Here is a 14,197-nt window from a genome sequence, read left to right as displayed (position 1 = left end):
ACTCGACGGATTAAGTAGCATCAGTAGGCGAAAAATAATAGTCCATAATTTGGGTTTGAACTCTTCACCAAGACCCAAATACAACATTCCATAACTAGGTCTAATCTCAAATACAGCATTCCATAACTAAGTCTAATCCCAAATACAGCATTCCATAACTAGGTCTAATCTCAAATACAACATTCTATAACTAGGTCTAATTCCAACACAGCTTGATAGAGAGTCCAAAAGCTTTCTTGATTGTAACTTTTTTTTCAATGAAATGATTAGTTGCATTTTCCTATTTCAAACTTGGCAGCAGCTATAAAATACTTTTATGCTCACTCTTGTATGTCTTTTCAACCATCTTTGATTTATAGATAACACAAAATGTAAACAAGACAAAAATATTTTTGTGGACTTTTTATTCAGTGACACATGGCTCAAAATCCCCCTTTGGTATTGTCTGGTGGTAAAGAATTGGAAGAAGGTCCGAGACGTGAGTAGGACCCAGTGCCACTCACAATGTGCAAGTATGCTGAATCGTCCTCCTCATTCCCTGTTAGCACTGCATTTCGTAAATTCCGCATCTCTGCAAAGGGCAAGTAGGCTTCACCTAAAAATTATGTTAATGACAAAAAAAAGTTATTTTAAGATACAAAAACATACCTGGAATAATTTTAGAAGTGATCAACTGTAATAAAAAAAACCTTCTTTGTTAGTTGTTTAAATTGAACATCTGTTAAAATTTTAATATCGCACATTTGATTCATGTTTAAAAAGTTTTGGCTTTTGATAGCCAAATTTTCAGTTCTCACTGCCTCTGGACAAAGTTCCCCACTGACATTATAGGCTGTCAAATTACATTGACTGTGTAATTAAACACATACTGTATTCTTATGACTACATGTATAAACTTCTTACTACCTTTGCCAGAGAATAAAACATTGCATGGAACTATATAGAATTTGAAATTGTTGTCCAAACAGATGTTAGAACAAAATTTCTCTTTATAGTTACACCTTTTATATACTTGAAATAAAAAGCATTCGGTGGCATAATTTGTGCTCCATAGCAAATACCTGTAGGTTTGTTATTCAACTTCCCTGGGATTGAAATTTTCTATTCCACATATATTTATATTAACTTAAATCTTATGCTTCATTGATATTCTTGCAAGGTATATTTGCATTGATATAGGGTTATTCAAACACAGGGAGACATGGAAGAACAACTAATAATTAGGACTAAAGGAAATTTTAATGCAGATGAGAAATCTGTCTATGGCTCTACACAAAACCCTGGAACACCTGGACAGCAAAGATGCATACAGTTCAACTCCCATTATCTGAAATGGTTGGGACCAGGCCAATTTCGGATAAAATTTTTTTCGGAGAACCGGTCATTTTTTAAAAACAACCCAGTAGCAACAGCAAATCACTTGTAATAATGTTTCTTTGGCTTGGCTTCGCGGACGAAGATTTATGGAGGGGGTAAAAGTCCACGTCAGCTGCAGGCTCGTTTGTGGCTGACAAGTCCGATGCGGGACAGGCAGACACGGTTGCAGCGGCTGCAGGGGAAAATTGGTTGGTTGGGGTTGGGTGTTGGGTTTTTCCTCCTTTGCCTTTTGTCAGTGAGGTGGGCTCTCGGTCTTCTTCAAAGGAGGCTGCTGCCCGCCAAACTGTGAGGCGCCAAGATGCACGGTTTGAGGCGATATCAGCCCACTGGCAGTGGTCAATGTGGCAGGCACCAAGAGATTTCTTTAGGCAGTCCTTGTACCTTTTCTTTGGTGCACCTCTGTCACGGTGGCCAGTGGAGAGCTCGCCATATAACACGATCTTGGGAAGGCGATGGTCCTCCATTCTGGAGACGTGACCCACCCAGCGCAGCTGGATCTTCAGCAGCGTGGACTCGATGCTGTCGACCTCTGCCATCTCGAGTACTTCGACGTTAGGGATGAAAGCGCTCCAATGAAAGCGCTGGTGGAAGCGTTCAAGGAGCCGTAGGTGATGCCGGTAGAGGACCCATGATTCGGAGCTGAACAGGAGTGTGGGTATGACAACGGCTCTGTATATGCTTATCTTTGTGAGGTTTTTCAATTGGTTGTTTTTCCAGACTCTTTTGTGTAGTCTTCCAAAGGCGCTATTTGCCTTGGCGAGTCTGTTGTCTATCTCATTGTCGATCCTTGCATCCTATGAAATGGTACAGCCGAGATAGGTAAACTGGTTGACCATTTTGAGTTTTGTGTGCCCGATGGAGATGTGTTTATACAACAACAAACAAGGTACAGCTTTTTAAGCATAAAAATAAAACTTAATTCTCACCAAAATGATGCTGGCCACCGCCAATCACCGACACTTCCCCACAGGGGCTCCGCTCATGCTGGGAACCCAAGGGTTCCGCTCCTCCGTGGGAGCTTGAGGCATATGCTGCCACCAAGAGCCTGGACCCACTGCTGCCACCGCCAGAGGCCCGAGGTCCACTGCGCTGCTGCCGGCGCCGGGATCACGAGGTCCGCTACTGCCACTGCTGGGAGCCTGACATCACCGGTCAGTTTGGCTCCAAAAAATGTTTGGATAAATGAGGATTTCAAATATCCTCGTTTATCCAAAAAAATTTTTAAAAATTGGGTAATTGAGGATTCCGGAGAATCCGATTTCAGATAATCACAGTTGTATTGTACATCAGGATGATCTTTATTGATTACAGTTCGAAAGTCAACACCATTATCCTTTCGAAATTAATCAGAAAACTCCCAAGACCTGAGCCACAATATTCCACTGAGTAACTGGATCCTGGATTTTCTCCCTTCCAGACCACAATCAGTCAAATCTCCGACAGTACTGGAGTACCAAAGGGCTGTGTTCTTAGCCCCCGCTCTACCCGTTTTACACCTATGACTGTGTGGCTCAGTACAACAGCAGCATCTACAAATTTGCTGACGATACCACAATAGTGGACTATTTTAAAAAAAGGGGAGATGAGTCAGCCTATAGGAGGGAGAATGAATACAGAGGCGGAATGGTGAACTAATAATAACTTTGCACTCAGAATCACAAAACCTAGGAACTAATTGTCAATTTTAGGAAGGGAAAACCAGAGATGTGTGATCCAGTGATCAGAGGTGGAGAGAGTGAGCAAATTTAAATCTTGGGAGTCACAATCTTGGAGGACCTTTCCTGGACCCAACACACTACTGTCATCCTGAAGAAAGCACGTCAATGCCTCATATTCCTCAGGAGCTTGTGGAGGTTTGGTATGATATCAGAAATTTTGCTGACCGACTGTATCACAGCCTAATATGGAACATTGATACCTCTGAGCTTAAAAAGTCTCACAAAAAGTAATGAACACAACCTAGTATATCAAAGGGCAAAACTCTCCCCACCATCGAGAAAATCTACATGGAACTCTCCTGTGGGAGAGCAGAATCAATTGGCAAGGATCTACACCACCCAACACATGCTCTGTTCTCATAACTGCCATTAGGAAAGAAGTATAGATGCCACAAGACCTATTCACAATAGTTGTCAGCCCTCCACCATCATGTTCAATCATAGACTCATTTAAGGTCTCCTACCTTACATATTATTTATTACTGAATATTTATTTTTTCTGTATTGACACAATCAGTTTGTCTACATTTGTTTTTTTTGCATACATAACTTTTCCTTGAGCACAGTTTACACTACTAATAAGTAGAAATTCTACCTGGCCCACAGGAAAAAGAATCTCAGGGTTGTATGCAATGTTATGTATGTACACCATCAATAAATTTAAACTTTGAACTTTGAAATAGGAAGAAATAGGGAACAAAGGCATGGCTGAAAAGTCACACTTTGAGAAACTTCTTGAAATAAGGAGAGATGGAAAATGGAGTCAACTGGACAGAGAAGTGGAGACCGGTGCTATCAGGGAGAGAGGGGACCAGACATGAGCCAGGACTGTTACGGGACAATGAATTTTGATTTAAATTTTGAATGTGATTTGCTTGACACGTTTTAGTTAAATCCTCATCATTAATCCTGTTACTGATTTCTGTACTTTGTCACGGATTCAAGTGGTGCTGGAGGGTGGTGACTTTTTGTGAACTGTCCATATGGCACTTACATAAAGCTTTTCATTGTATCTCTGCACACATGATAATAAACAATTCAAGTCAAGTCAAGTTTACTGTCATCTCATTGTACAGTTACAACCTGATGAAACAGCGTTCTTCGGTCCTCGGTGCAAAACACGCAGACACACAACCAGACAAACAATACATATGCAGCACAAGTATTCCTACAATCAAATAAATAAATAAATATTGTTTTTTAAATACAAGAGTCTCAGATGATTAGTGTGAGTAGTCCCTTTGTTCATTCATCAGTCTCACTGCCCATGGGAAGAAGCTGTTCCTCAGACTCATGGTGCTGGCTCTGATACTCCTGTGTCTTTTTCCTGATGGGAGCAGCTGAAAGATGCTGTGTGGAATCCAATAATTTTGCACACCCTCTGCAGACAATGATCCCAGTAGATCATGTCAGTGGGGGGAAAGGAGACTCCAGTGATCCACTCTGCCAGTCTTATGGTCCTGTAGATTGATCTCTGATCCATTTTTCTGTAGCAACCATACCACACTGTGATGCCAAGATGCTCTTCCACCCTGCACACAGCATCTTTCAGCTGCTTCTGTTGGGGAAGAGAAACAGGAATATCAGAGCCAATACCACCAGACTGAGGAATTTGTTCTTCCCATGAGCAGTGAGAATGCTGAACGACCAAATGAACTGCACACACTAACCATCCAAGACTCTAATTTGTACAAAACAATATTTATTTTTATAGATAAAATACTTGTCCTGCATTTGTCTGTCTGTGTGTTATGTCTGGTTTTGTGTCTGCATGTTTTGCATTGAGGACCGGAGAACGGTGTTTCATCAGGTTGTACTTGTACAATCAGTTGACAATAATCTTGACTTGACTTGATTGTTGTTGCTGATGAGGTCAACAACAGCAAATGATCACACTGTTGGAGCTTGATCTGGTGATGCAGTTGTGTGTCAGTAGCATGAACTGAAGCGGACTGACCACACAGCCATGAGGTTCCAGTACTCAGTGTGATGGTACTCAACAATCTGCTACTGACCCAGACAGACTGTGATCTTTCTGTTAGGAAGCCCAGAATCCAATTATAGAGAGGGATGTTGAGTCCCAGTTCTTGTATGTTTCCAAATCCACATATGGTCTCAGATCCCCCATTCTCTCATTCTGAGATACCCTGATTTGAATTGCCTCATTATTTGCCTTATTTGCAAAAATGCCTTCAGCTGTTAAACTATGGAATTTGTTTAATATACCTCTCTGTGCCTCTACATCTCTTTCTGTGTTTAAAATGTGCTTTAAAATGTATTTCTTTGTATTTTTTTACATGGCCCAGTGTCAAATTTTTATTCAATAATCCTTCTGGAAAGCACCTTGAGATCTGTATGTGAACAGGTCATACAATTACATCTATTCAAGCACAGGCAGAGCTCATTGTCTTCTAGTTTCTGAACTTTTCTTATATTCTTACTTTTCCCAGATATCTCTTGAACCAACTTATATATTTCGACTCATTGACCTTCCTTAAACTGTTATTTCATCTAATAAATCCATCCTCCTGACTGGCATGGGCTAGTTCTATAGTCCTGTACTTAAACTGTTTTTACTTAGTTCTTAATATTTAACTTAGCCCAGAAAACAAAGTGTTTTGGGTACCTGTGAAAAGTTTGTCATGTAGAATCATGGGTAACATGGTCATACAACAAGGAAACAGGCTGTTTGGCCCACCAAGTCAATACTTACCATCCACTCATCATGAATCCCCTTTTTATTCATTTAATGCTCACTTCAACATCCCATTCCGCACCCTCCTCTTCAGATTGTATCATTACACGTTAAAGATGATTGACAGTGTCCAAATCCTACAAACTGGGAGCCTTTTGTAAAACTTTAGTTTTATCACATTGGTATATTATTTTTTTCTGAAAATAGTATGCTTATACTCAACAAATAATTGTGATTTAAAAAATTAGTTGCTTCATGTCATTCCTCCACGTTATTTCACATTATGTGAAATGGGCTCTCCTAAAGTCAATTAAAATGGACACTCTATAATATTCGAAAACATAAACAAAATTGAATGGCTTTGTTGCCACCTTTTTACCATATGGGAGCCCAGCTTCTTGTCTATGTTTTTCCGTTTCAAAGAATGTTTGATGTTGTTCCCAATGTTTATCACACGCAGCACAGAGGAAATTGGAGTCAAAACTTGGGCAGGGGCAACCTATGGAGAGATCACAAGAGTTAAAATAATATTAATGCAGTTTACTCCAACACTTTTGTGTCTTATGTAACAATTGTTTTTTTACATTTAAATATTGCTAGGTTTATATACTTATGAAAATTAAAATTGTTTGAATTACAGGGTTGAGGCCATTTTCCTTGCAGGAAGATTTGTCAGTCCCAATAGAAAGAGTTTTACCTGATTGCAGGGGGATAGAATCTGTTTCATCAAAGAGTAATTGAAACATTCCATTGTTTCATCATAGTTCAAAAAGTTCAAAGTTCAGATTTATTGTCAGAGTGGGCCAGGCAGAATTTCTACTTATCGGTAGTGCAATAAAGAAACTGTACTCAAGAAAAGAGTAAATAAAAGAGAGAATTTTAATCAAGAAGGAAGTGCAAACAAACTGCATTATAGAGCATGAATATTCCCTAATAAATAATGTGCAAAGTAAGAATCCATAAATGAGTCTCTGATTGAATTTTTTGTTCAGGAGACTGATGGTGGAGGGGTAGCAACCTGAATCTAGTGGTACAAGACTTGTGGCACTTGTACCCTTTTCCTGATGGCAGTAGGGAGAACAGAGTATATCCCGCATAAAGTGGATATTTATTGATTGCTGCTGCTCTCTGACGCAGCGTTCCATGTAGATTTTCTCGAAGGTGGGGAAAACTTTGCCTATGATGTCCTGGGCTGTGTCCACTACTTCCCGCTCAGAGGTATTGGTGCCCCTGTGCCAGGCCATAATGTAGCCGGTCAGCTCACTTTCCACTACACATGTGTAAAAAGTTGCCAAGGTTTTAATCAGAATCAGAATAGAATTTAATGAGATGAATATTCATTGTTTTGTGGCAGCATTCCACTGCAAATACTATATTGATTTAAGTCACATATCAAAAATAAATAAATTATGCAAAAATAAGATAAAGTGAGGTAGTGTCTGTGGTTCAATGTCCATTCAAAGATATTATAACAAAGGGGAAGAAGCTGTCCTTGTGAGGCTGGGTGCTCATCTTCAGGTTTCTGTACCTTTTTCCTAATGATAGCACTGTGAAGAGGGCATGGCCTGGATGTTGGGGGTCCTTGAGGGATAGAGGCTGCTTTCTTAAGACACCGCCTCTTGTAGATGTCCTCAATGGAGTGAAGACTGACGCTGTGATGAGACTGGCCAACTTAACTCTCTGGAGTTTTTTCTAGTCTGGTTCATTGGCATCTCCATATCAGACTGTGATGCATCCAAACAAAATACTTTCCATGGTGCACATGCAGAAATGTTCGAGAGCCTTTGGTGGCATATCAAATATCCTCAATCTCTCCATGAATTATAGCTGCTGGCGAGCCTACTTCATGATTGCATCGACATGAAGGCCCCAGGACAGATCTTCAGAAATGTTGACACCCGGGAATTTAAATTCTTGACCCTCTCCGCTGCTAATCTCTCGATGAGAAATGATTTCCTCCTGGTCCACAATCAGATCCTTGGTTATCGATTACAGTTCAGCATTTAACACCATCATCCCCTCAAAAGTGATCAGCAAACTCCAAGACCTGGGAGTTAACACCCCGCTGTGTAATTGGATCATGGATTTCCTCACCTCCAGATCACTATCAGTGAAGATTTGTAAGAACCCCTCCTCCACAATCTCCATCAGTACTGGAGCACCACAGGGCTGCATTCTTAGCCACCTGCTCTACTCACTTTACACCTATGACTGTATAGCTCAGTATAACAATAACACCATCTACAAATTTGCCAAGTAGTATACCACAGTAGTTGGTTATACAAATTTGCCAAGTAGTATACCACAGTAGTTGGTTATATAAAGGAGGGGGAACACTTGGCATGAATTGGTGCATATTTTTCATTAATTGCTCCATAAGTGGTCATTGATCAGCCATCATTTTAGCCACTTGACTCAGCTTCAGATTGAAATCCCATTTCTTCTTCAGACTCTACGGTCTCCTTCAGAGGTTTTGCTGCTGTTTTAGCTGCTTTTCTTAACATTTTCTTGGTAGGGGTGGTATTAGCAATCAGTAAGGCCAAAATTTAACCACTTAAACTTAGAAAAAAGTTGGATTAAAAAGTGGAAATAATAAGGGTTAAATGGAGCATATGACTACTGCACTCTATTCCATGTAGTCTTGTTGAGAAAGATTTTAAGAAGTAAAAAAGCAGGAGATCATTAGAATCGAAAGGGATTATAGGAAATGGCAGATAAGTTATAACCATTTGAAGTCAGTTAAATTTTAATAATCTATAAATTATTGAAATCAATGTAAGATTAAATAAGATGCTCTATAGTTCATTATACAAAATACTATCGTTGAATGAGAAAATAATGATTGAAAAAATTATGCATATTGCAATGATTTTACTTTGGCTTAATTGCTGTAACATGAGACAAAGCTATATAGGCAGACAATAATAAACAGGAGATGAAAATAATGTTTAGTCATGTGACAATTAAATCAATTGATCTTATTCATAACACCTTTTCATTCCCCTACATTTTTCTCTTCTCTTTCTTATATTACACATTTATCAATCATTCAATCATCTATATAATTGATGCACATACTTTAGCTCGTTTTGGCCATTTATGTAGAATGTTCTGGATTTTAATAGAATATTGAAAAATGGAAATAGTGCTGGTAAAATAGGGACCATTATGTTCTCAATGAATGGGTAAGCAAGGTCAAGGCTAATGCTTCTAATCCTGCTATTTCTTGCATTTTTATGTTATGCTAACATCAAGGTGCTATTGTTTAGCTCAAGCCAATGCATCCAATTTATTGTTGTCTTCTGGGTATATATATTTAAAATTTTAGACATGTATGAAAACTTATTATTGTTAAAAGCACTACTTCATTAATATAATCCCTTAATCAAGGAAATTAACAAGTTTAGATGATTCTTTTTCTCGTAAAGATGCGCCAACTCTCAGGACAAGAATAAACTGCAGAGGGTGGTTAACTCAGCCTGCGACATCACAGGCACTATCGAGCACATCTACATGAGGTGGTGTCTTAAAAAAGCAGCATCTATCCTCAAAGACCCCCACCACCCAGCCATGCCCTCTTCACTCTGCTACCATCAGGGAAAAAGTACAAGAGCCTAAAGACAAGGAGTCAGCAGCACAAGGACAGCTTCTTCCCCCCTGCCATCAGATTCCTGAATAATCAATGAACCAAAAACACTGCTTTACTTTTCATGCATTATTATTGTTTATTTTAATAGTAATTTTGTAAGATGGTTATAATATTTTTCACTGTCATGCTGCCACAGAACACAGAATTTCATGACTTGTTTGTGACAATAAATTCTGATCATCCCTAATAACGCTGGAAACTATTTTGGAATACAAATCAACATGTGTATGGATGTTTTCAGATCCATTGGCATACCACTGATGTTGCATTTATGACTTCCTGCAGTGCTGTGTTCCTCATGGTTGTGTTTACAACGGCACTTAGCTCTCCAGGTGCTTGGGTCAAAGTTTCTTCGCTTTCTCAGCCAGAATTCACCTACATCTTCAGGACGGGAAGGAATGAATGCAAAAGCTCTGCACTGGCAACCAATAGCTGTACAGGGCACCCTAGCACTAGTACCTGTCAAGAAGAAATAAAAATTATTAGTCACCAAAACATCTGGCAGGAAACAACCTGATGTGTTCCAGATGGAATCTAATGACTTTGCTGTTTTATCAAGAGTGTTGCTCAAGAGGATTCATTGTTGGCAGTTCAGCTTTTCCAGGCATGGTCAAAAGAATAGGTTTGTTATCTCTTGCTATAAGATTCTCTTGTTGAGTGAAGACCATGATGCATCACTCAATGAGTGTTGAATCTTGCTGAAGTGGGGCCACTAAGAGTCAATTTTATTGTCCGAGATTTTGGGAGATTACTGGATAAACTCATTACAGAAGTTAAGCCATTTTATTAACTTTTTTATTTTACTGAAGTTTCAAATAAACCACAAAATTTATTTCTGAATACTTTGGACAATAAAGTCTTTCTAGTATATATCTCTAGTCTGCCCATTTAATTATTGACTAGAGTTGAACTTCAGGTTTTTAGATTTAGCTGTTTCAGTGTTCGATATTCTTAGTCTAAAGTTGAATTTCTACATAATTTATTCCTTAAATATGAGCATAAGAGACAGGCAGACTGTCGCTTGAGATGACATTTAATTGTGATTGCCACTAACAGGTTTTGTAATCACAAGAAACCCTATCAAGTATTTCCCTCCAAAACCTCTCCAGTTGAATTATTCTAAGGAAAACTTCTATACCCTATGCATCAGATAATCAATCCCTGCTTTGAAGAATGATAATTTCCTTCATTGCCTTATGTTCAAATAAACCAAATTAATCATTGAAAAGGAATGCAAATCCTAACACTTAATTCCACAAGCAACTGTTGTGCTGAGAAATGTGATGATCAAAAGTCGAGTAGAAAAGGCAGATTTCGGCGAGATGTTGCTCAACATTTTTCCAACAGATATAATCAATTTAAGTGTGAAATGCTGTTCCATACCAGTGAATTTCTCATGTTCAGCAAGAAGATGTCCACAAAAGCACTTTGATTTTATTCCAACCCGAATGCAATCCCATTTGTAATCAGGACATCGCCATCCAATATAAATTCCTTTCAAAGCAACACAATCATCATTAAATACTAGCAAAAATACCTTAAAGAACAATGGCAGATAGCAAAATGATCTATAATAGCTAAATGAAAGTAAAACTAGAAAAATCTATTTACTTGTTCAGATATGCAGCACGGTAACAGACCCTTCCAGCCCATGAGCCTGTGCCCCCCAATTACACCCAATTAACCTACAACTCCATATGTAATGAAGAGGAAACCCATGCAGACACGGGGAGAAGATACAAGCTCCTCAAATCGCTAGATTCGAACCCAGGTCACTGGCACTGCTGCGCTAACTGTTCTTCCCCATAAAAAATCTTCTTTGGCTTGGCTTCGCAGACGAAGATTTATGGAGGGGGTAAATGTCCACGTCAGCTGCAGGCTCGTTTCTGACTGACAAGTCCGATGCGGGACAGGCAGACACAGTTGCAGCGGTTGCAGGGGAAAATTGGTTGGTTGGGGTTGGGTGTTGGGTTTTTCCTCCTTTGCCTTTTGTCAGTGAGGTGGGCTCTGCGGTCTTCTTCAAAGGAGGTTGCTGCCCGCTGAACTGTGAAGCGCCAAGATGCACGGTTTGAGGCGATATCAGCCCACTGGCGGTGGTCAATGTGGCAGGCACCAAGAGATTTCTTTAGGCAGTCCTTGTACCTCTTCTTTGGTGCACCTCTGTCATGGTGGCCAGTGGAGAGCTCGCCATATAACATGATCTTGGGAAGGCGATGGTCCTCCATTCTGGAGACGTGACCTACCCAGCGCAGTTGGATCTTCAGCAGTGTGGATTCGATGCTGTCAGCCTCTACCATCTCAAGTACTTCGATGTTAGGGATGAAGTCGCTCCAATGAATGTTGAGGATGGAGCGGAGACAACGCGGGTGGAAGCGTTCTAGGAGCCGTAGGTGATGTCGGTAGAGGACCCATGATTCGGAGCCGAACAGGAGTGTGGGTATGACAACGGCTCTGTATACGCTTATCTTTGTGAGGTTTTTCAGTTGGTTGTTTTCCAGACTCTTTTGTGTAGTCTTCCAAAGGCGCTATTTGCCTTGGCGAGTCTGTTGTCTATCTCGTTGTCGATCCTTGCATCTGATGAAATGGTGCAGCCGAGATAGGTAAACTGGTTGACCGTTTTGAGTTTTGTGTGCCGGATGGAGATGTGGGGGGGCTGGTAGTCCTGGTGGGGAGCTGGCTGATGGAGGACCTCAGTTTTCTTCAGGCTGAATTCCAGGCCAAACATTTTGGCAGTTTCCGCAAAACAGGACATCAAGCGCTGAAGAGCTGGCTCTGAATGGGCAACTAAAGCGGCATCGTCTGCAAAGAGTAGTTCACGGACAAGTTGCTCTTGTGTTGGTGTGAGCTTGCAGGCGCCTCAGATTGAAGAGACTGCCATCCGTGCGGTACCGGATGTAAACAGCGTCTTCTTGTTGAGGTCTTTCATGGCTTGGTTCAGCATCATGCTGAAGAAGATTGAAAAGAGGGTTGGTGCGAGAACGCAGCCTTGCTTCACGCCATTGTTAATGGAGAAGGGCTCAGAGAGCTCATTGCTGTATCTATCTAACTCGACCTTGTTGGTTTTCGTGCAGTTGGATAACCATGTTGAGGAACTTTGGGGGGCATCCGATGCGCTCTAGTATTTGCCAAAGCCCTTTCCTGCTCACGGTGTCGAAGGCTTTGGTGAGGTCAACAAAGGTGATGTAGAGTCCTTTGTTTTGTTCTCTGCACTTTTCTTGGAGCTGTCTGAGGGCAAAGACCATGTCAGTAGTTCCTCTGTTTGCGCGAAAGCCGCACTGTGATTCTGGGAGAACATTCTCGGCGACACTAGGTATTATTCTATTTAGGAGAATCCTAGCGAAGATTTTGCCTGCAATGGAGAGCAGCGTGATTCCCCTGTAGTTTGAGCAGTCTGATTTCTCGCCTTTGTTTTTGTACAGGGTGTTGATGATGGCATCACGAAGGTCCTGAGGCAGTTTCCCTTGGTCCCAACAAAGCTTGAAAAACTCATGCAGTTTGACATGCAGAGTTTTGCCGCCAGCCTTCCAGACCTCTGGGGTGGGGAGGGTGGGGGGATTCCATCCATACCTGCTGTTTTGCCACTTTTCAGTTGTTCAATTGCCTTATATGTCTCTTCCCGGGTGAGGACCTCATCCAGCTCTAGCCTTAGGGGCTGTTGAGGGAGCTGGAGCAGGGCGGAATCTTGGACTGAGTGGTTGGCACTGAAAAGAGATTGGAAGTGTTCTGACCATCGGTTAAGGATGGAGATCTTGTCGCTGAGGAGGACTTTGCTGTCTGAGCTGCGCAGCGGGCTTTGGACTTGGGGTGAGGGGCCGTACACAGCTTTTAGAGCCTCGTAATAACCCTTGAAGTCGCCAATGCCCACGCTGAGCTGGGTTCGCTTGGCGAGGCTAGTCCACCACTCATTTTGGATCTCCCGGAGTTTGCGCTGAAGATGGCTGCATGCGCGACGGAAGGCTTGTTTCTTCTCTGGCCAGGACGGCTTTGTAAGGTGAGCCTGGTGGGAGGCTCGCTTCTTTGCCAGCAGCTCCTGGATCCTCTTGCCCTAATACATACTGAATGAAGCTTGCTCTCTACTTTATGTCAAAAGCTATATATTAGTACTTACAGAAATAACCTGAAATTGTTCTCTCTAATAAACTAACATTGATCTCTGCGATCCTGGTATATCCAAACTCAGAACAGAAATTTTTAGCACCTGTGTAAGATTATACCTTTGCATCAAGAGGTTTATTTTATATGATCCTTGTAGTGAAACTTTTTATTTAGTTTATAATTTATAGTTTTCTAATGGTAGTTTAATAAATATTTGCCTTTATCTAGCCTTAACCATCAATACATTGAATGTAATAGCAGAGGTTTTGTGTGTCAAATGGATACAGATGTTTATAATTTCTAGAGAGAATGGGTTACCACCTTATCCATTTGGGTTCAACAGGAAAGTCTGCAGATGTCAGGGTTGTAGGGCAATACACAAACACGCTGAAGAAACTCAGCAGATCACGCAACATCTAGAGGAAGTAGAGGGTAGCCAACGTTTTAGGCCTGAACACTTTGTTCTTCTTCTTCTTCTTTGGCTTGGCTTCGCGGACGAAGATTTATGGAGGGGGTAAATGTCCACGTCAGCTGCAGGCTCGTTTGTGGCTGACAAGTCCGATGCAGGACAGGCAGACACGGTTGCAGCGGTTGCAGGGGAAAATTGGTTGGTTGGGGTTGGGTGTTGTGTTTTTCCTCCTTTGCCTTTTGTCAGTGAGGTGG

General features: G+C 41.1%; 1 protein-coding gene across 8 annotated transcripts in view; it reads right to left on the bottom strand.

Annotated features, from left to right (window-relative positions):
- Positions 1–387: 387 nt before the first annotated feature.
- The window catches only part of LOC138756125 (protein FAM221B-like), a 42,858-nt gene continuing 29,048 nt past the window's right edge, over positions 388–14,197 (bottom strand). For 7 of the 8 annotated variants that reach the window (XM_069922775.1, XM_069922773.1, XM_069922774.1 and 4 more), the window contains 4 exons: positions 10,823–10,933; positions 9,695–9,898; positions 6,170–6,289; positions 388–595 (listed from right to left, as the gene is read on the bottom strand). In XM_069922775.1, the coding sequence (XP_069778876.1) occupies positions 423–595; positions 6,170–6,289; positions 9,695–9,898; positions 10,823–10,933 (608 nt within the window). In that variant the 3' untranslated portion in view covers positions 388–422. Of the gene's footprint in view, positions 596–6,161; positions 6,290–9,694; positions 9,899–10,822; positions 10,934–14,197 lie in introns of all 8 variants that reach the window. The other variant, XM_069922776.1, reaches the window with a different exon arrangement.

This window comes from Narcine bancroftii, chromosome 3 (assembly GCF_036971445.1).
Source record: "Narcine bancroftii isolate sNarBan1 chromosome 3, sNarBan1.hap1, whole genome shotgun sequence".
In the NCBI taxonomy this organism is placed as follows: Eukaryota; Metazoa; Chordata; class Chondrichthyes; order Torpediniformes; family Narcinidae; genus Narcine; species Narcine bancroftii.
This window is presented reverse-complemented; position numbering and strand designations above follow the sequence as displayed.